This window comes from Dendroctonus ponderosae, unplaced genomic scaffold (assembly GCF_020466585.1).
Source record: "Dendroctonus ponderosae isolate FM_Combo_2020 unplaced genomic scaffold, Dpon_F_20191213v2 Dpon_F_20191213_1, whole genome shotgun sequence".
Lineage (NCBI taxonomy): Eukaryota > Metazoa > Arthropoda > Insecta > Coleoptera > Curculionidae > Dendroctonus > Dendroctonus ponderosae.
Genome location: NW_026017110.1, coordinates 26,932,881 through 26,956,974, shown reverse-complemented (window position 1 = coordinate 26,956,974; position 24,094 = coordinate 26,932,881). Strand labels below are relative to the sequence as shown.

General features: G+C 35.4%; 1 protein-coding gene across 5 annotated transcripts; it reads right to left on the bottom strand.

The window, feature by feature from the left end:
* Positions 1-324: 324 nt before the first annotated feature.
* LOC109533748 (polycomb protein Scm) lies at positions 325-22,426 on the bottom strand. 5 transcript variants are annotated; one of them, XM_019899147.2, is made up of 7 exons: positions 13,871-14,505; positions 10,866-10,963; positions 8,573-8,699; positions 5,727-5,918; positions 4,668-4,828; positions 4,401-4,575; positions 325-2,320 (listed from the first exon to the last, which is right to left on the bottom strand). In XM_019899147.2, the coding sequence occupies exons 1-7, from the start codon at positions 14,237-14,239 to the stop codon at positions 2,216-2,218; spliced, it is 1,227 nt and encodes a 408-aa protein (XP_019754706.2). In that variant the 5' UTR covers positions 14,240-14,505; the 3' UTR covers positions 325-2,215. The 5 variants fall into 5 exon arrangements, with proteins under 5 accessions (XP_019754706.2, XP_019754707.2, XP_019754708.2 ...); XM_019899148.2 differs by having other exon boundaries at positions 13,874-14,505; XM_019899149.2 differs by lacking the exon at positions 5,727-5,918 and having other exon boundaries at positions 13,871-14,520.
* Positions 22,427-24,094: the final 1,668 nt, after the last annotated feature.

The following is a 24,094-nucleotide window of genomic DNA, read 5'->3' as shown; positions in this document are numbered from 1 at the left end:
AAAAATTCCAACAATCACGATCCCACGAGTTTCCTTTAAGGGAAACCAACAGTTCTGAACCAGAAATCGAAATTTTTCCGAGTTTTTCTCGCTTTTCTTGCCCGCTGCTTGAGCACCACTTTTCTCTGGCACGATCAGAACAAATACTAATTGGCTGCCGGACCTGCGCATTTAACCATACCAATCGCTTTCAGTATTGTTATATAAGTTGTTCGTCGACTATACAGAAAATGACAAAAAAAACTGACAAAACGGTTTACACTGTTGACAAATAAACTATCTACTACTGCTATCAAATCCCGCATAAGCTAATTAAAAATACTGTTTCGAAAATTTTATTTCATTTTATTTTATTTCTCCCTAGACATTATAAAAAACAAACATTGCTTAGTGTTAATCAATCAATCAGGCCCTATAAATAAAACAGAGCGACAAATGGCCTATTTGTTGGAAAATATAGATCTGTTGGCATTTTGCAAATCCTTCCAAAGGCAAAAACATTATGGACCTATTATTTTCATTTCCTTGTCGTTTTGATATAGAAAAAAATAAATAAGAAATAGCCGCATGTTCATCTAGGAATTTCGTTCCTTCCAAAGTACTTTTTACCATTCCATAATGTAGTGTTATTTGAATACATAGAAGCGTATCCAGCAATTGGATCGAACTCCCAACCCTAATTGGGCGCGTAATACAATTGCTCCAAATATGCTCATCGAGTATTAAATAGCCACAATCAAGAAATAATAAAAATATGCTCTGCTTATGCTCTAGGGGAATTGGTAAATCGATTACATCTCAAATACTTTAACTACCAAAATTACCAACTTGAGAAAATGCGTGTCGAGATCATGCCCTTGCAAAACTTATTATAAAAGATGCCAAAGGGCATGTTTAATTGTTATGTGGATAAAATTGGTAATTTTGGACACAATGAAAACAAAAAATTCATATCGCGGTACAGGAAAATTTTCATAAAACACTAAGTGTTCAACGCCCGAAAAAATAATTCAACCACTATTAGACATTTTCAAAAACCTGTCATGTAAACCACTACAGGATGCAAGTTATGGAAAATTAAATTGGTCGAGTGATTCCGTCTTAAGACTGTACAGGAAATTATAGTACATTGCTTTTAGAACGCGGAGAGTTGGCCTCTTGCGCCGCTAAAGGCAAATTTTGAAATCTATTGGGAAGCTGATCATCTTAAACTAGATATGTAGGAATTAAAGTAAACGTTTTTGAAGGCGCTAGCTTGCAAACAGTTTCCAGACCGGTTTCTTCACGTGGACAACGGATACAGCAACGGCACCCAGTAAAAACTTAAAACATTCGACAATTTTTGCAAATAAGCAGCTGTTATTACAATTGCCTATTGCAAAACTTTTTCAATAGGTTATAGCCATTGGGCAAATCGTGCTTTGAATGTTTATAACCAATCAGTTGTCGTTAAGTGAATTTAAAAACCCGATAATGGTTAATAAAATGTTGTATCTCAGTCTATCTACAGAACTCTTCTAATAGATCTGGAAACATTAGAATCGCGAATATCCTTGTTTTTTCCCCGAAACTCCAAAAAAAGCAACAATAACCCGCTAGTTTTGCACTAATGTAGCGCTTATACACCCGCCGCCACTGCATAATAATAACTCTTTTTTCTCAACTAATTTGCAATTGACGCACTAATTGGAGGTAGTTGTGTGGATTCCTATACATCCTCGTTGATGAAACGGTCCGGAAATTATCGCGGATTTTTCTGATGAAATAAAAAAACGGTATCTACGCTAACTGGGACAAACACAACGCCTGGTTTACCATTGTGGGTACCTGCACACGACTCGTAACACACTCAGTCGATAACAGAACCCGAATTTCAAATACTCGCAAGAGATTTTTTTGAAATTCAAGTCTGCTATAAATACACACTGAACGGGTAAAAAACATAATTATGAATAAAATTACAATGCTACGGGATAACTATATACAAAAGACAACTGACTACCCTAATCATTGTGCCAATGTGTCCATTGACTAACATCCTGAACAAAACACACCGTGAATGAGTAGTTAGTGTTTTATTCGATAAATTATCAAAATAAAAACGAGAAGAGTAGTTATTGTACTAAAAAATAACACTTTGGAACAATGAAAAGTAGTAATCAGTCGGAACCTGAGGGAATGAGAAGGCGAACGATCAGAGCAGGGCGCTACTAATTTACTCGTCGTCATCATCGTCCCCATCGTCTTCATCTTCCGGCTCTTCTTCAGGTACAGGTGGTTGGACAACCGGGTTCAGCTTCTTTTTATAAGCTGTCATTTCCTGCAAAAAAAAAACAAAATTTCAATGTATTTATTTACACACCTTGAGTGGTAGTTGCAGTAGTCCTTCACTGAAAAGTTCGAAAGGTTTAGGGCTTGTGCGCACCCGCGGACGAACTGGGCGATGCAAGTGAACGCGATAAACGCAGAAAGCACATATGCACGGTAATAGATTACTGCGAGTCTGCTACGTACCTTGCGGGTACCTAATCGTTTTTTAGAAGTTATTATCATATTGATCTTTAAATTACGTTAGTCTATCTGAAAGTTTTATTAAAATGTTTGTTAATTGCTGTGTATCCCAAGTAAGAGGGGCAAACAATCTGGACTACCCACTGACGTGTTAAATCTTGAAAATTGTTTTATTACATAAATTATCTCTTAAATCTCTTCTGATAGGTACTCTAGGTGGCTGAAATTTTATGGGGGAACTTCACTACTATGAATAAATGTGTGTTGATTTGTTCATCCATATCTGTTTGTTAATTCCAAAGCAGACGAACCTGAAGTGAAGGAAAACTGACTGGGCGTTTCCAGGATTTTTTTGGATACTAAATCGAAGCGATCCGTCGTTGAACACCGTTTTTATCAAAAATTCGCCAAGATAAATCCAAAAACCCCTTAATTCGGTCCATGATATAATATAATGAAAATCTAGTTAGTGAGAAAAAACTCACTTTGATAAGAAATTGCTGGGAGTTTCCAGGATTTTTTCAGTTTCGAAGACCTATAATAATCTCATGTGACCATCTTTTACTTGACTTTTTTCACTCTTTAAAAAAATTGCGTTTTATATGCACACCAGCATCGCCCAGCTCGATCGCCACGTTCCCTTAAAAAGTGGAAAATATCGGATTTGAAGAATTTTTCTATTATTCAATGTTTTCCACCTTTACTAAGTATCAAAATAGGTTATTCATTCAATGTCTATTGTAGAAGAAAAAATCAAACTGCATAATTACTTTATTTTTAAATGTTAAGCTGCTGAAGAAAGAGGTAAATTTGACAGACATCGGTTGCTAGTTAGATATTTTTTCTATAATTTTATTTCAAATTCTACCAATTTGATTATTTTTTAGAAATCTCTTCAGAAGTATATCAGGTTTAATTAATACCGTGGGTTTAAAGCTAAAAGTGATGTGAAATGAAATGTCCAAAATTGCATAGAATTACATAATATACAGGGTTCTTTGTATGGATAACTTCTACATTTTTAAAGATAGAGAATCGGTTAAATGAGCAAAATTGGACAGAATTCGATTGCCTATTCATCGTTTCAAAATTTAGGTACCCGACTTGGTTCCTGAAGTCAAGAAATCAACACTTTTTCATTATCACGTATTACGTAAACTGCTGAACTGAAAAAAGTTAAAATTGCCCTTGGTAGAACTTTTTGCGTTGAATCCAATCACTAGCACTCGTTGTCATAGTCAACTTGATTGACGAGATTAAAAATAAACTTTTTTATGGTAATCATAGTTGGCTGTGGGCCTCTTAAAATCCGATTTTTTTCTGAATTTCACGATAATAATAATTTTCTTTGCATACAACGAATAAAATGAAATAAAAATAAACATAAATATCAAACTGACTTGAAAAGGAAATGAAGATGTGAAATTTTAACGAATCGAATGAACGAACGAAAACATGCGCAATATTTTTTGATCAACGATTATTTAAAAGACGGAACAGTTGATGCATGCGGTTAAATGGAACCAAAATTGAGTAGATTTCGAATTTCAGATTATTCTCTTTAATAAATTAGTTTAATATAACATTTATACACAATGCCATAAAATTAATAAAAACAATGCGAACGAAACTGGCAATACTATAATTTCCTTCGCTATTTTTCTTGATCAGTATGACTCACTTCAATTTGCACTCGATTTACTGACAAATAATGATGTATGGAAATAGCATACCAATAATAAAGATAATTAATTATCGGACAAGCTCTGCCAACATTTTAATCTGGCACAGTATTATAGACAAAAACCGTTTATATAGCGGCTAATGCCTGATCAAGTTGTGCTTGTAAGAAACAAACATTTACAGAAAACGACTCTATTAGTACTCACTTTCTCATATCTGATTTTGTCCTTATCTGCCAAAGCCTCGAACTTTGACCTCACTTCTGGATCGGCATCAGCCCACCTTCTGCCCAACTCTTTGGCGATATCGCCGACACCGTATTCCGGGTTTTGAGCCTTAACTTTGCCACGCTCGTCGTTGCTGAACCAAAAGAATGCCGACCTGAAAAGCAACAAGAAAAAAGTAGAATGTTTGCGAGGGAATTGAATATTTTCTTGAACAAATCGTTGGCAGTAAAAAATAGCGACACTTACAATGATCTCTTAGGCGCATTGGGGTCCTTAATTTGTTTTCGCTTCTTGCCTCGCTGCTTCTCCCCTTTAGGTGGAGTGTAGCTCTGCATTTCTGTATCATAGCGCTTCTTGTCAGTCTCAGCCATCTCGTGAAAGCGTTTCTTTTCTTTGTCCAACATGGTCTGAAACAAGAAAAAAAAACGATTTACAAATGATTTCGGATACAAATCAGCAAAACACGATAGATGCCGACATTTCGAAGAATAAAGGGCATAAATTTAAAAATCTGAAAATACGATGAAGTGGAATATAAGGATGACACCGCAATCTTACAGGAAATTGACGCTCAGAATGATTTAATGCATAACCCATATTTTCATACAATTAATCCATTAGGTGAACTGTTAACAGACTTTTGACAATTTGAGATAAAGATCAGAGCCTTTCAGGCTCAATTAAGTTTGAAAAACTTAATTTAAATTTGGTATTTAATGTGCGCATTGAGAAGCCGTAAAACTTTCCAATACAATTCTGGCTATAGCTGTAAATAACTGTCTGAAAGTTAATGGTATAGACGAGTATGATGAATTATTTCCGAAATCGCCAACATAAAAACTAATTTCGTACGTAAATAAATTAGAATTGAACGGGAACGTTCTCCTCGGAAGTTTTTTTAAATTAATTAATGGTTGAAAACGACGAAAAAATCAGTTCTGCCCGGATTGGAATTTAAATGATTCAGAACGTTCTGAAGACTCATGCTCGATAATCTGATAGTTGCGGTAATTTGGCAGAAATGTTTTGGGGCACCTTTAATTGATAATAACTCTGCGAGATTTTCGGATAAAATTGGACACAAAAATTATTTATTGGCTAGTTGTAATGAAAATAACGTAGATGGTCAGTGGTTATGCTAAGACTTGCTGAGAAGTCTGCCTTGGCCTTGAAAGCTTTTTGAATCGCATTCTTGAATATCTAAGGTCAAGCTGAACATTTTGCTATTTCTCTTATAGGACCATTCACGATAAATCTTCAGCCTTGAGACTAAATTAAGACCTAGTGATAATTGAATAGGCTTACCTTCCACCTTTCGGCGCATTTCTTTGAGAATTCAGCAAATACGACGTTTTCTTCGGGGTGTTTCTTCTTATGCTCTTCTCTGCATGTTTGCACAAAGAATGCATAAGCGGTCATTCGACCCCTGGGTTTCGAATCTCCCTTTTTCGGCATTCTGCCTTTCGGTTGTGAAATCTGCTGGTGTTGCTGTAATACCTTTAGAAAAAAAAGAATCTTGGGATAGATTCAAACAAGCCATTTCCAAACTTTTTAGGCGCCATATATTAACTATATACAGACAGCAAGTACTTGAGCTGATATTAGAAACTTTTCGCTCAGTACTGTTGTTAGTAACTTGATCAAAACTTAGTCAAGTTTGGTTTTCATAAAATTCCAAGAGCAAAATCAAAAAAATAAAAATACGCTCCGTAAACTGAAATAGATTTTATTGATATCAACTTTTTAACTTCCTATAAAGTATAACTGTATATAAAGATGTTTAATTTAGCAGTTAAACTGCAAATCGACGCCCCTTTAACCGAGACACTAGATTACATATTTTTAAAGCAGGTCCTAGTTTTAGACCCATATATTTCATCATCATATCAGAGTTCAACAATAAGAAGGCTTTGCCATCAATTTCATGTTTTCTGAACAGTTCAGCGTGCACACCCAGACAGGGATCCGTAGAATCGATAAATTGGATCACTTCTTCGATTCCCCATTCTTGTATAGGTATTTTGCCTAAATTGCAACTGGGTGGAGGAGCCGGAGGTGTAGCTGTAGAACTGGCGGGTGTGGTTGAAGTAGCCGGTTCCTGTTCCGGAGGAAATTTTCTTTTAACCGCCCTTGCAGTCGCTTTAATTTCACACAAAGAGCACTCTCCCTGAGGTTCTTCGAGACTGAATAAATTCCGGCAACATTGAACTGTTTCACTAATCATCGAAAACATAGTTTCGATGTCAGCAACAGAGTTTGCTTTAGGTAGTTGTAAAACATGTACACCGCCCTTAAAATTGATTTCAAAATCTTCTCCAATCAAAGTCCGCAGACTGACAAGTAAATCTTCTGGTTGATTCGATGCGTACAGAAGCTGTTCCACAAACTTTTTCTGTAGAGTGACCATAGAGACATCTTCTAAACTTGCTGGGAGGTTGGCGGGGTTGATTAATGACCCTCCATTGCATTGCCTCTGGAAATTGATAACAGTAGGAGGCAGAGATGAAGCCGATGTATCTGCTTCCGATTGAACAACCTCAGTCACAGAACTGATCGTGCTGGTAGGAACAAATGGTACAAATGCCGGCTTGAAGCTGTACCGACTGATGCCAGTGTTATTCTTTTGGCCGGGCGGCTGCAGAGGATGGCCCGACTTCGCACACCATCCAACGGGAAATATGTCGCGACTATCGTATTTGCACCAGTAGTCAAAGGCGCCTTTCCATCCGTCAAAAGTTACATGGATTTGGTCGTTTTTAATTGCACCCACAGTCGCGCAGCATATCAAATGTGGGTTCTTCTTATCAACAGCCTCCAACTTCTGCCCCACTTCGAATAGATTCACTTTTGGACCCGCGGGCTCCTTCTGAAAAACTTTACTGGGAGCCATCTCTGCACCATTTAAAGTTTTCAATAAAAACATCGGCCAAGAACTTGCGTTCATGCGAAATCCGAGAGGAGGTTGCAGCATACCGCCCGACTTCTCGCAGTGTCCAATTGTGTGAATTTCGCTGGAATCCACCAAGCGCCAGAAATCGTTTTTGTTGTCGCTTCCATCTAATCTCAATCGAAGCCTAGGCCCTAAAGTACTGATCACAGTGGCTATACAAGTTGAGGTAACATTTCGAGGATCAATGGCTTCCAGCTTCATGCCGACCTTAAAATCATTGATAGGTGGACTGGCAGTTTGTCGGAAGCAAATCTGAGGTGCAGCAACACTATTGGTTTCTTGAATATAATCACACCAATCAAATGTTTGAAAGGATATCGGAGAGCCTTCCACAGACGTAGAAGCGCCAACGCCACTTAAACGATTTGCGATCTCTTTCTTCTGGTGCTTGTTCATGCAATACGTCGAACAGAAATCTTTGTTAGAAGCATTTGGAGTGCTGCTGTTGTTCCGAATCACATTATTACATTGTATGCAAGTACTGCCTTTGATGTAGGCTTTGCGAAACTCTGCCAAACACGTTTCGGAGCAAAACTCTCGTTTGCCATTTGTTGTAGGAAAGACGTATTTTAACGGTAATTTAACTTCGTTGCACCAGGTACAAGAAACGGGTTTTTTCGGTGGTCGACCGGGTCCTCGTATTTTAGAATTCATAGGGCTGCCAGACATTATTGAGGGCTGTTGTCATGTGCGAGCGACTTTCAGCCTGCCTTGGAACCTAAAAAAAAGGTCTAAGTTCAGGTTAGTATAGTGTTAGTTATATCACAAAGGCTCAACGTGATTGGACGCCACAAGTTTTGACCATTGTTTCCAAAAAAAATTATGACTCCAACGAGAGAGCAAAAAATTCTGCTACACTATTAACTGTTCGACTATCTTTCACCATACTATATAAGAAGCTTGATTTTGAGATGGACAATTCTGAACTACCAGCACTCAGCAGAATTTTGTACTCTCCCAATTGAAAAACTGGTCAAAAGCTAAAACACCACCTACCATTATTGAGCCTCTGCAATATACTAACAATACACGCCTATATTTGAGGAACTTAGACCCAAAATCAAGCTTCAAAAATACCGATTTGACTTGACTGACCGAATTACAACAGCAGCTCAAAATGCCAAACCTTTTCTAAAATTTTTGCTCAAATCTAGCACGAGATTGGCGCAAAAGTTGAAAATTTTACAAACGGATCATTTACCTGGTGGTGGTTATTTCGCTGTTGTAGCTGATGCTGCAACTGATGGGTTTGCTGCTGCAATTGGTGATGGCGAGCCTGTGCTTCTGCGATCGCTTGACGATGATGCTCGATGGCTTCTTGGTGCAGCCTGTAATAAAATAATTACGTTAAATTCATTGCTAAACTCCATTGAAGGGTGAATGAGGAAAATTATGATCACTAGATTCGAATGTGTATGTTGAAACTAAAGTAATGTCTATCAGTTAAGACTTTCAGCAATCAGCAATTCTCAACGGAGGCAAGGTTAAAACTATTTTTTCCAATGTAAATGTAATGACCACAAAGAAAAATGTCACCACAAGCCTAAGTTTTCTCATCACCATCACACCTTTTCTATAAAATGAAACTTGAATGGTATTCCAGATCGAACGGTCAGAACATTTTATTTCATACATATTTCTAATAATTCTATTTCATAACATTCCTACATATTTCTTTGACATAATTTATTTTGGTATAAATCATTATCAGATACAACTGTTGTAGGTGATTTTTCATGTTAGTGTAGAAAGATGATTTAATCAGTATTACATTTCCATTTATTTCTTGTTTCTCTAAAAAAAAAAACAAAAGAAAACCCGGGTAAAACAGATATAGATGTGCAAAGTCATCATATAACCAGCGTCAATGCAGAGAAAAATCAAAATCGCCCACTGAACCCCTCATTTCCACCTTGAAACGAATTGATTATAAGAACAAAAACCAATGCAAGTGTTAACAGTTACAAAAAATTTAATGAAGTCGCTTTTCTTCCGAAACGCACTCCCAAGGTCCTTACTTCTGCCAAGTCACAAGACCATACAGCCACAATTTGCAAGATTTCATGCGAAATATGAATCAATGAGAAAAATAGCTTTTACCGAAGAAGAATTAGGAACATTTACAACTAAAAAAGCCAATTGTACATGATAACAAAGTGCGATGTTCAATTTATAAATTAAACCTTGCAGCACAAACAAATGAATCGAATTATATAAGAAGTCCTCAATTCTGTGGAACGTTCCTAGGGGGGGCAGAGATACAATTGATTGAGGAAGAGGAGCAAATTCTAAAGGTTTAAAAACGGACGGAGTAGACGAAGTTTCGCTTGCTCCTCTTTTATGTGTAATTCATCGTGCATACTTAAGATTGTTTATTCGATGAGTGAAAAAAACTCGTAACAAGATGCAAAGAAAACAAGATCATTTGCCTTCGGTTCAATTAATATACCGTCGTTCGATATAAATATAATTATTCATAATATAATTATTTTGGGCATTGACGGAACTTGTTCCTGATAAGCAATTTCGAAAAACATAGTCAACATCAAAATATGAATCAGATAAACAACAATAATGTACAAAAAATAATAAGTAACAAAGCCCCCAAAGCTAGCACAGCGCTAGACAAGGAAAATAACGCGAAATCCACCATTGACTAAGCATATATTATAGAAACATTTAATAGTGTGGAAAAATTTGTGGACTTTGCAAACAAAAATAATAATTCATGACACCATGTGAATAATCTTCAGACGTGGAATTGCAAAAAGAAAATGAAAGATCTAAAACTCAGCTCATGTTTGAGAATCAAACTAACGAAATACAACATTTCGAAACAAAAACAAGGACTTTGACAAACAGCTAAGATCAGCAGAAGGGAATGGAGAGCACACCAGCAAAAAAAGCATGAACTTATCCTATAAATGGACAAACTAAAAATAAATTGGACGTAAAGAACATAGGAAGATGATTCCAAAATAAAAGATATACCGAATCACGACTTTAATGTAGTGGTGGAAAGCTTCGACCAAGACGTAGATAAAAAATTCAAAGCGAAAGCAAAAAAATTGAACACTACAAAACAAAGAATATTTGGTAACAACAAAACAAAAGTTTTTGTCTGATAAACCCACCTATTTTTATTGTTTCGCGTACTGTCGAGAAAATACTACCATCAAAATAGACGTATTTTCAAACCATTATAACGAATCAAGGATTTTTGAATTCACTTCCACCCAGCTGAAACTAATCCTTTTAACTCAAAGACGTTTGTAACAGAGTCATTAGCCGTTTTACAAGCAACTAATACAATATAAGTTACAGTCATTAAATTAGCATATTTATTGCAGCACGACTTAAGAGAGAAAAAAGCCAATAAATAAAGCAAATTACCATTGCTAGAAGAACATAATCCCTGTAATTTATGAGATAGTATGCTAATAGACCAATGGAAAAGTTCATTTAAAAATTAAAGCAAATATTATGTGACTTGCCTGTATTCGTCTTGCTGCTGTCTATGAACAGCCTCTTGGTGCTGACGGGTAACTTCTTGTCGCTGAGCTTCGTCCTGTCTAGATTGCGTATCTTGATGCTGGAAAAATGCAAAATCCAATATTAAAATTTAATCTAAATACAAAAACAAATATATTAAATTTATATCCAAATAAACTTTATGATATATTATCTCGAAAAAGAATAAGAAAAATTTACATTGAATTACTATTGTTTATCTAATAAAATATATTCAACCTTCCTAAGTAATACTTTTCTTTAACTGACAAAACAGCGCGAAATCAGAGAAAGTGGCAATACTTTAGAGCAAATCAAGTTATTAAATAACGAATTTACCACTGAAGACCGTAATTTTCCGAAGGAATTTACTACATATGTCAATACGAGCTGGAAAAAGTAAAAAAAAAATAAATAATAATTAGCTCCACATGTTCCAACAAAATTGTAGCTAACAAATGAAACAAATATCAGTCATGATTAGAATGCCCAAAATAACAAGCCAATTAATAGAACTGTGTTCTCAATAGAACCTAATGATAATTATAAATCACTAACAAAACTACGCAAATATGAGCGTATCTAGATTTCAATTTAAATTAATAGATATTTTGCAAGTACCGATGCAATTTAGTAGCAAATCTATTATCTGTTCTAAATTCCCTGTAATCCCATCTGGTAATCGTGCCGCATTCCAAATTCTTAAACTTTTGTTTAAATCAAACGTACTTTTGACACAGTTTATACCGTACATAGCCATTAGGACTGTTTATTTTTATTGCATTAAATTATCAAGTTTTATTAAATCATTAAAAGCTTATAACCTGCAAACAGTATTAACGTAATTAACGCTTCCATTATTGCATTGATCATCAAATTTGCAAATTTTCATTACAACCAACAACTAAAACGGTCCTTTGCAGGCTTATTTCCACGATGAATCCTCCAAGTAATAATTAAATCAACGGCTGGAACTTAAGAAATAAAACAACAAAAGTGAGTGCAGGTGCGCTCCAGTTCAGCTGGGCGCGGCTGATGTATTTTTTACATGTTTTTTTTTCCTCTTGTACAGCCGAAGGCAATCTGAATCTAAAATCTATTATCTCGGTTGTGAAACTCCCATTATTTTAACGTTAAGCGTCCTTTCTTTTTAATTTTATTTCTATGGGCTTTGTATTACACGATGATGGATTGGGTTTGTGGTAGTTGTACACGACGTGGTAGGTAAAATTTTAATGAAAATTGTGGAGTGTAACAAACAGGCAAAAGAACGATTAATAACTCAAGTTATCAGATGTTTTGCGCTTTCAAAACTTCGATGACTAAAAGTGCCAACCTTGAATGCTCTAATTCCACTAATTTACGATGGTACCCCACGTTAAGTTCGTTAATCTTTCAACATTTTACTTCTGAGAAGTTACACAGTTTTTAAAGTAAACCACGTGATTTTTCAAGAAATAAATAAACTTAATGAGAATCTGTAGCTGCCGAAACTTTCTATAAAAGCATTACTTATTCTTTTTAAAGATTTATAGAAAATATTGTTAATGTTAGATATTTGCATGTCATCAAGTTGAGTTTATTTGATTCTAAGTTATCTCTTTCGAATTGGTTTGGCTTAATGTTATTGGTTCCGAGAAAAGTACGGATGGTACGAAGAAATTAGTCACAATGATAAAGTTAGTTTGTTAATTACAACTGAAAGTTAAAGAAAAATTAAACGGTTAAACGTAAACGGCGTGCTACTTTTTTAATTTCTCTTCCTTCAACATTCATTCTTAAACATAAAAATGTAAGTCTTGATATTATATTTCAGCGTATTCAATGTATTTCAACTAAAATGTTAATTAAAAAAGAACCAATACGAAAAATGCTTCGAATTTTAAAGTTAAAAAGATGGAAAACTTCAGAATATCAAAAAGTAACCCATTTTTATTCCAGATTCAGGTTAATAGGTGGGAACGAAGACGACAAATTTTAACTTTTTAAGCTGAAAACTTAAAGTAAATGTCCAAAATGTTCTTTAATTACTACAATTTACGATTTTCGGTTGCGTTTTCGTCGGAAATAAGGGCAACAGTTTTCGAATTTTCTGTAGTTTTAAGTTTTAACTTTAGAAGAACTATTCAAAATCTACTACAATTGCTGTTATTTTCGTATTTCTGTTTCGTCTATGTTTGGAACTGTGGGGTAGTGTATTTTAATTAAGATTGTGGATTTGCGTTTTAGCGGAAGCATTGAGCAGATATGCATAAAGCTCAGTGTTTCGATTCCGATAGAAAATGTTCGGGATACCATTTGAAATCCTCGACTTGTGCTCCGCGTAAGATGTGGAGTGTTTCAGAATTTACAATAAACCTGCGGCAGATACGAGGAAGACTTTCTAGTAGAAGAGTCATGGAGACCCCCAAATGGGAATTGTATGGAAGCAAAATCCCAAGAGCAAATTGTTCATTATTTCGGTCAAATTTACAACGATCGCGGTCCGTCTATTTTTCCGCATGACCGCGGAACATCCAATCATACAAGAAAAAAGAAGCCCGAGGCGCCAAGTTGGGATCAAGATCCTCGATGGTTCGGCGAGTAGCCGAAGGCTAGAAACAGGTAGGTGGATCACAAAGACCTTCCCTAAGCCACCGATGTCGATACTTTCAATTATGGGCTTTCTAAATGGACGAAAAGGGTTGAAATTTCACAATGCCTATTGATTTAAACAAGATTTTGACGACTCCCAAGTTCCGAAAAATCGTTAGATATTTATAATTTTCCGAATCTCACTTAGTTGCCCCTGCCAGTTAAAAGACCTTGGCAAACCTTCAAGGTGGCAACTGAAGAAATCGATAAGGCCAGATGGACAAGTTGTATAACCGCACCGGGTGTTCACTAGGGTTCGAAATTTCTTAAAATTGTTCAGACCAAAAATTAAGCCTAACTGTCATCGCAAAGCGCTTTAATGGGTAAATAACCTAAAAATAAACCACAGTCCTACCACCTGATTCTGCTGCATCGTTTGCTGCTGTTGGTTGGACATATTTTGCAGCCCCTGCAGCGCTGAACTCTGTAGATCCTGTGCTTGCTGTTGCTGGTAATTCCACCAATGTCCTTGTTGGTTATAGTCTAATCCCGCATTACTATACTGATTACTGGCATTCGAGTTGGAAGTGTTTGTGTTTTCAAAAGCGCTCGCCATTTTATAGCTGAACAGTTGGTTGTGCGCTGTTTGGCTGGACGAACTGATTGCAGTTTCAGCATTCTGTTGCTGTTGCTGCTGTTGGTTTTGCATCTGCTGAAGCATCTGCTGTTGGTCCGCATTGGGCCACCACATATTGCCTTCCCAAGCGGCCCTGTTATCCGACATGGCGGATGGAAAAGGGCTTTTCAGCGCGCACAATCACAACACCCCCATTAGCACAGGCATGGAGTCATCTAAAACACCCTTCACAGATCCTAAACACCACCGGAAATAGCGCAAATCGGACGCACGTGGTTATCACAACGGTGCCGACATTAACTATTGGCGGCAAACTTTCTATAACCGTGCACCGTTCATTTTCTTGAGTGATCGCTCAGCCGTTAGTCCCACCAGAACATATACAACACATCCGTACGACGTCGCAGGGACGTCCACGCGGTAAAAATGTTCACTCGAATGTGGCAACAGCGCACACGGTTGTGCGCGCTTACAACGGCCAAAACGTCTGCGCAGCAGATTCTGTGAAGCCGGTTGGGTGACCCCCCGCGCCACTAACTTTACCACAACAACGGTCAATAAGAAGGTTGCTCGGAAGGCGGCGTTGCCCGCTTGATGTAAGGAATTTTTTCACAAAACCGTTATTTCTCACATCCACTTCTTACACAAACGCTAGAAATTGAAAGATGGCCGTCCCAGGTATTCATGCACGACAGGATCCTGGGCAGCTGCCTAGAGGAATTTTCCGACTTTTGAAGAGGCAATTCGACTACTTTTGGCAATTTCCGGAAATCAGGGCAATTGAAGCAAACGGCAACATCGCACTAATCCAGGGCCGCTGAGAAACTTGCAGCACCGCGCTGTTTGATTAAACTTTGGCTCGTTAATAATTCCGCGAGACTGGTTTTCTTGTTTCCAGTCAAATCCACCCCCTTTGGCCCCAAAAGGGCCCCCTTTGCGTGCCACATAAAGGGATATTTTATCAAGATCGTTGCTATATATGCCATATATATTTATGTTCAATTCCGAAAGAAATTGATCAATGTAACGAAACTACTAAAAGTTTAATTAATCAGTTCGCATGTATAACAGAAGAACAGTATCAATTGAAGATGACTGAAATATGACCATCCAATTCAGTTAGAACAATTGGGGAAAAATTACAGAACAAAACGTTAATTAATTGAAGTGGTGCTTCTAGTTACTCAAGGTGCGGTTCTCCAGTATTCTTCATGGAATGCAAATTGAATTCGACAAAATTCCACTAAACTGCAAAAGTTGGAGGTTGACGAGTCTTATTTGCAGCAAATCTAACCTCCCTTTAGCAACTCCTAATCATTTAAATGCCATGTCGACGGCTCGCGTAAGTGTATTGGTATTTTATAGAGAAAAATAAATCATCTGCACTCATATGAAGCAAAACTATCTATCAACTCAAATAATGACGTCACTGCCAACCGGTTTGGGCCACACTACATTTTTGAATATCGACCATATTTAAGATGCTGGACACATTGATTCAATTCATAATGTTAGCTTAATTGAATCTTCAAATTAGCATAGAAATTCGTCCCGATCAACAAAATCTAGCATCAAGTGATCGACCGCGATAATGCTTCCACTTTTTTGTGCGTCCAGAACGATTTTGACTAACAATGAATGCTCCTGCATTTCATATTTTTCCCATTAACAATCGTTCTCTAATGAATTCCTCTATACCTGGATTCAGGTGAATAAAAGCGGAAATCAACCCAACCCAGTCACTTTACCGACATTAGCATTTTCTCATGTAAATTATCGTAACTGATCAGTTTCAAATCCAGGATTTTATTCTGGGGGGAGGCTGAAGTCATAAAAAGTTACATTACTCCAAGTTCTTCTGGATGGAGGGAACGTGTTTTTTAAATATTTAGTTTATAAATTTACGGATTTATAAAATGTTATTAAGTTATTATTAAAGTGAATGAAGATTTTGCGTCGTTACGCTAAAATAGAAATTATTGTACTGCGTAAGTACGTCTGGGGGGTCGGAGGCTGCATGTAGGCCCAACTGGACTCTGTCTTTTATAAATCCTGGTATGCAAAATACCAAAACCATTTTATCAAAATAACAACTTCGAGCTAGATGTACATACAGAAAAATAAAGACAGTTGATAAGCAGCCGATCTAATCACTACAAGCTGGCTGTGCACCAGCAAAATGTGTTATCATTTATCGTATTAATAAGTGTTGTTGACTTTGTACGGGAATTTGTCTATTTTAAACATGCAGTTTATCGAAAAACGTTTCAATTCACTTCATTTTCATAGATAATCAGATTGTGGTGGAAGCAATAAGACAAGGAGAGCGATCGAATATGGTGGCGCTTAGAGATGGATTTAAGAACATACAGAATTTGATTGGTTTAAAATAACCGATTTTTTCAGTCTTAACTTGACATACCATCGTTCCTTCTTAGGTTCTACTACTATGTCGATTGTCAAAAGTCAAATGTTGACAGTTTGTATAATCAATTTTGTACCAATCAACACTAGGCTGCCCAAAGTGAAATTGAGTAACTCTTCTATACAGAGCTATAAATCTGAGTAACAAACACTTTTGCGTATCTGAATGAAAATATGATTACAAAAATGTTAATTCTTTTGATCAGAAGATTTATTTTAAATTAGCGACAGTTTTCCCCATTTCACCGTTTTCTAGCTCTATAATTTTTGTAAACCAATGATGCCATTTTCCAAACTCTGAAACCAACAAAAACACGTCGAACTTGTTTAACAAAACATTGTTATTTTCAACACAAGCTAAAATGCTTAGTTTGTTGTCTCCATCATACTATGCCGGTATATTTATGCACCACGTTGTATCTGTCTTTAGACCTTCACAGTTAAAAATACTCTGCTTATATGCCAATATTTTTATATGTAAAAATACTTTACAAATATTTATCTTATTATTGTAATTTCGGGCATTTAATTTATCTAATTGTAATTTATTTCCGATCACACATTCTGAGTTCAAATAGAAACCTCATAAACGTTTTTTTTTATTCCTGGCAAAGAAAAGACCTTCGTACATTCTACGTGATAGAGATAGCCGCTAAATCACTGCACATTTTCTGAAAACCGAACTATTTTTGCATTAAATTGGGTCAAAGACGATTTAGAATGCGAAAGCAAAATGTTCGAGTTAAAGAGTCACGGGATTATTCAAATGAAAAATCGACAATCTAGCATGCAAGTAACTTTCCGTCTACAATTGGAAATTTAAGTTTCTCTATGTAGGAGTTTGGTATGGCAACCGTGTGGTTAGCGAAATAGGCTTACACTGGCAACATTGTCGGGGCCATTTTTGACTTTAGACGTTTTTGGGTTAGCGGGTTCCGCCATCTTTTCGTCGTCACATTTTGATCTAATTTTGGAATTTAGTGATTTTAGTAGTCTCGCTTAGTGAATTAATAAATTGCTGAAATATAGTGAAGGAAGTTGATCATTTTAGTCGGCCACCCCTACATCTAAAATTTCGATTAGAACATTTTTTTTACTTTTCAGAAGATTTTAATAAAATTTTCACAAAAAATGGAAAATAAACATTGAAACAAAACAAGATTAAAAATAAAAAATATCCACCCAGACAGATTTTTTGATTCATTGTATGAAAAATATTCTTGTGAGTTTTTTTCCCAAGGATAAATAAAAAAAATAAATATCGGGGCTTAGAATTTTCCCAAGTCGGAATATTAGTGGCTTAGAAAAGAATTAATATAATAAAATCGCATTGCTACCATGTTTACACTAAATTTGTATATTATTGCTGATTCCAAGATAAAAATGACGTAAAGCTAGTTACGTTTCTTGAAAAAGTTTAGAAATTAATATCAAGAACCTTGGATCAGTTGCAAAGGCGTTTTGGTGTTATCTACAAGATGAGTTAATTTGGTTCATTTTAAATATAAAAAACGTTCTTCGTTCTAAAAGATTGTTAGATTAAAAGAACAGCTGACGACTAAATTTCAGAGTAATTAATCCTCAAAACTGTAGGACTCAATTTTGGCAACATTTGAGAGAGGTGTTATTTTTCGGACATTATTCCAAATAAAACCTGACATAACGGTTAACTAAAATATTTAAACTATTTCAACCTGATTCGCTTGAATCTCATTAAGTAAGTATTCTAGGAATAAAGCAAATAGCAAAGTAGAACATGTTTCGATGCGGAATAAGTGATTAGATTGCCGAAAATTTAATTCGGAAGAACCTGTATTTATTTCAAAGAGAAAATAACTGTTATAATTGAAGCGGATGCTGAAAGAACCAAAGACTTTTCTGAAAACGACGGCCCTAAACCGTATTTTAGAAATGATACTTTAATACCTTCAACTCGAAGAGCATTAAAAGACAATTCCGGAAATTGATGCAAATGCAATTGATTAATTATTCGAAAGTATAATGGGAGGCATTTGAGCCACTGGAGTTAAAATACAATAGTATATAAATTAATTGTTTGCAACACCTACATAATGAACCCAGTACAAAAACGATATTCTATTATGTAGCGTAAATAACGTGGGCTTCTGGATTTATTGCTTAAATAATGGCTAAGTGCATCTAGAATGGACTGAAATATTCATGTACTAGCAGAGCATGAGTTTAATTATTCGAAATTCAATACAGTTGGAATGAAATTTTTTGTAAGATTTACACTTCTACTAAAAGCAAGTTTTACAGCACTATCAGTTAAGGAGAAAATGAGGCAGTCGCAAAAACCTCAAAAAACTTATAGCTTTACAAATATGATGGCTGAGTTTTCTCTTAATGAAAATGATTCATAAATTTGATGCTTGATGATAAACAGGGTGTCCCATTGAGAATAAGCAAAATTGAATTTTAATGAGTTTTAGAAAAAAAATTGTATTCTGTACACTTTTTACATCCTTATCAACATTAAAAATTCAATCAACTTTCAAGACTTTTGTTCGAACTAATTCATCATGAGATGCTACTCCTATAAAATTCCGATTTTTTATTTGTTAATGAAAAAACTTACTCCTCGGTTCACGCACACTGATAAGATCAATTAATATGTTAATTAAATTAGAATATTTAGCGCAGTTAAATATTCAAATAAATCTACCTCCGAGTCTGTAACACTTTCAAATTCAATCAAGCGCTTTCGATCTTCAATTAAGTATACCGAGTGGTGTAATTCAGGTTGGACAAAACCGTTAACGATTTCAATAAGATTGATTCTTGAGTGCGATAATGAGCGATTACATACATAAGGACAATTGAAAAATACGATTGAGTATATTGTATGCATATTGAGATATATGAGTCAATTTAAGTTAGTTTATGCATCTAAAACGTGTGGCTTTGGGTACAAGCGTTATTTTAGTAAGTATTGGGATTTTTCAGATAATTAAATGACCATTTTGTTGGCCAAATTAGGAACCAAAATACTTTTCCGCTTTATTTCCTATTTGTCTATTACTTTCTAACTTTAAGCAACTTCAACATGGTACAAGAGTGTAGAGAATATTTTCGACGGCTTTAACAAAACAAACATATTTTAGTTAATTAGTAGCCGCTGATTGCCGTTAAGACGCAACAGTTAAAAAAGGAATGTTTCAATGACTTCGGATAATTTCCTACTTATCATTGCTGTTTTCCACTTGATTATCTAAATTTTAACTCCCAAAATCTTTGAACATGTGGGTTGAGTGAAACCGCAAACGTGTGCAAGAATTTTAGAACGGTACGTTATTGCACCACAGTTTATTCAATAAAATGCGAGAAATTCAGAGCAGTTACAGGTATAATTTGAAAAAATTATAATTAATTAAATGAAAGACAGATTGGACCTGACGAACTGATTGAATGGCAAGAGTGCCGGATATTACATCGTCAGACATTTATCCGCTCACACTATCTATACTTAAAAGTGTGTTAAAAACAGCGTCAATTTCAACAGTTTTTGTTTGTAACGGATGCGCTTATAAACTCAATGCGTTATTCTCCGACCTTTGTCTCTGGTCGAAACGTTGGCTCCAAAAAAATATATAAAAGAGAATCACAAGGGTCACAAAGTTCCGAACTATTTAAACGTTTCAAGTTAAAAAAACCATCCAAACTAAAAATTATATAATAATTTAACTATTGAGGTAAAAATGAGGATAATAACATAACAGTGGCACTTTTTTAAATCCTCCTTAAAATAACAGTTTTCCCAATTCACAAAATTCGCTGAATTAACGGAACTAAAATTCGAAATAATGAAAAAGAAGTTTGGAATTTGGTTTTGCACAACACATAATTTGTCAGTTAGAAATGCAGCTAAATTATCCACATTAAGCTTAGTATAATTGTTAAATAATTTTGGTGATTATCTGGTAGTTTGTGCTCTTCTAGATTTCGATAACAAATAGTTATCAACAGTTTCTCAGTGGCGTTAAAGCCGGAAATGCATTTTCAAGGCTTGAAAGTTGAAAGGCAATCAACATTTCAATACATGCATATTTTTGTTCAGTTTGAGACATTTTTGTTTCTGTTGATACGTTTGGAAAATAATCAATCAAGTGTCTCCAGTCTAACAAGGAAGAATCATGAACATCCCAGTCCCAAAAAGTGGAAAGATGCATTTCGGGAAGAACCACCTCTACAAATGTATTAGAAAACAAACACCCCGTATCTGCGATAATTTTGATATTTGAAAAAAAGTGGCAATGAAAACATCACAAATCTTTCCTAGTTCTGTCCACTGTTAAAAGGAAAAACCCAACTCTATGTATAAACAATTCAATTTGATTTTCGTTCAGGAATGAGACCTCCTATCATTAAGTAAGACCCTGTATACAAGAGGAGCTTAAGAGGCAAATGACTCGTTCACTCAAACGGCAAGAGTATGTATAAAAACCAAACATTCATTGTATATATATATAAAAAAAGATTCTTGACATGGTGAATGAATAACAAAATATCCACTATAAAATTCATAAAAAATTCTAATAAGCGCGTACCTATAACGGTTTAATAAAAGCAGGCCATTATTAATAGGAACAGTAAGCTCCACTAAAAATAAAAATAGTAAAATATTATTAATTAATTAGGCTAATTGCGTTATTCAAAGTGCATTGATTTTAGTTTCAATTAAAAACCTCCATTTACTTCTGACTTATTGAAGAGCACGGCAGCAATACTTTTTTAAATAAAAATGCTCTGAAAGTTCATTAAATGACTAGGCACTGATGTAACTGCAAGCATTGGAACCATCATCACCCTATTGATTTTTTGCAGTAATTAAAGATGAACTTCCGGAAGTAAACTGCCTAAACCTTAAGCAAATCCCCAACATCCACCTTCATCAATACGAAATTAATTTAAGCATGATCAAAGTTAGTTAACAACATAATCATGGAGACTGTGCTGGTTTGCACGTTTACGTGATGCCAAAATGGAGCCTGCCTAAAACGATCCAAATATGGACATCTTCACATTAGAGGATATTGTGAAAAGTTTCCATTAGCTTCTATGCATAATGGCCGATATGCTGCAGGCCAAAATCCCATTAAACCGAAAGCCTCAAGGTTCGAAAAAGCCATACGCAAGAAAATTGGCGGTAAAACTGAATTTGTTAAATAAACGCCCAAAAAGCAGAAAAGGCGTCATTGTGGGCTACGTCATCAATGAGGTGAATTTTCAAAATCAGCACTAAACCCTTGTGCCCTAATTAAAATCTAAAACTTTGCGAAAAATCACCCGAAAATCCGATTTTACTTCAATATTGTACCCTATGCTTACTGTGTATGTCATAAGGAAAGCACGGCATAAGGCATCTACACTGTGCAAATGGAGTCGGGTACGGCTGTGTATAGCCCAGCATAGGAACAAAGCCTGACTGGGAAAATGCGATTTCTTACCTTTCGCGTGCGAATAAACGTCTGAAATTTTCACAGATTATCCTACAGAAAATGAGCTGCAATGGAAAAAATTTAGAACCTTGCCACATTAGTAATAACGCCACAAAAAAATAAAACCGCTTCCATATGACCGACCCAATGCTTTTCTTATGGCAGCCATTTGCTTAGCGTTTATATGGAGAGTATATGGGCTATTCACGAGCAAATATTTTCCGATAAACGAAAGATACTCACGGTAAACCTTCAACACACATAAATCCGCATTGAATTACACTAATTCTACAATAAATTTCAAACAATGACAATTTCTACATTAGGAAATAATAATAATTCTTACCTTTCGATGCCTTCAAACTACTGAACACTACGCTTCGTAAATGTAGCCCCACGCCACTTTGGATACGAGCGGACACCAGACTGTTTACAACACGGCGCTATTCGTCGATTTCAAACCGCCCGCCAGAATTGGACCAATAGGGCCACTTCGGCTACATTCGTTACGTTTCTTTTGGTGACCAATAAAAATCTTGATTGGGGCACAAGGGTTTTATTTGATTAGCGGGAAAAATAATCGTTACATGAATAGGCTTTATGTTAATTTTTCTCATAGAAAATAATAGGTGTATAATGCTGATCGGCTATTTATTTAAATTGCTACCAGAATGCTAATAATCTTCAGCTAGTAAGGAGCAATTTGTTAATTAATTTCTTAGATGGCCGAAATGGACGGTCAACAACGCCCAAGAAAACCCTTCATCAACGACAATTGCAGCTTATCACATTTATTTGGGCTATTGACAATTCAATTTAACGATAGCCGAATTTCCAAGTCGCACTTATCGCAGCAATAGATAGCATTTGACCTAATAAAACGTTAAGCCTATAGAAAATATCTACTTTCTCCTTTAATATAGCCAAATAGGCATACAGGTAATTGTAATAAAGGTTGCCTGCATCACAGTGGTATTTCTGAAAAGCATGGGCGTAACATCGGTGTTTCTACAATGAGTGCAAATTTAGTATACTATATCGTGCTAAATCGAGATTTTTAACTACTTCTAAAATTTTTCAACAGCTAAATCGATATTTCTCAAAAATTTTTCAATAGCCAAATCGAGATTTTTCTAAAATTTTTCAACGGTTCATCGGGATTTTTAACTACTTCTAAAATTTTTCAATAGATAAATCGAGATTTTCAACTACTTCTAGAATTTTTAGAATAGCTAAATCGAGATTTTTCTAAAATTTTTTAATAGTTAAATCGAGATTTTTAACTACTTACTTTAAAAATGTTTCAATCAGTATAACTGAATGCATCGGAAGGTCTAATTAATCTAAGGTTAAGGCACGAATGCAATTTTCTCTTCAGGCGTTGAAATAGATTTTTTCAGCTAAAAAAAATAAGTAGAAAATATTAAAACACAAACTTTTACAAAACAAATTTTTCTTATAAACATGGTGTTAAAAATGTATTATTTTCAAATTTCTGCCGGAAAATTATTTATTTCGGTGGTTGATTATACAGGGTGTCCCGTAAGCACATGATCAAAAAGGTGCTGCGAGATTCTTTGGATCAAAAGAAGACGATCTGACCTAACTCTTATTAACAAAAAATGTCGGGCCCCTCTGCTATTGATGGTCAAAGTTCTTTAAAAAAATTATCTTTTTCGAAATATCGGGAGAATAGTACGATGTATTTTGGTGAAACTCACTGTGAATTTGTTCTTATTTAAGACTCATATTTTGCTGAAACAATCGAGTACAGGCGTTTTGGACAAGTGGTGAATTCTTGAGTGTTGTGTACAAAAACTACCAGAACTTTTTATTTGGTGGATGGAATCAACAATTTTTTTTTGGTTGAGGCACTATTCATTTATTCACAATTTTGTGCTCTTTGTAAAATTTTGTAGCATTTATAGTTTTTGCGCAAAAAAACATGTTTGCTTTCTAGCCACTTAACAATACTAGACACTAACGGCAAATATGCGTCGAGTAAACGCTTACGCTTTTACGCAAGTTGTCTTCGCAAAACTCTAATACTTTTTGATCATGTCGGCCGCTTCTTCATTTTTTTTTTTAATTTTTTTTGTTTGCCCGGCGGCTGGAGGAT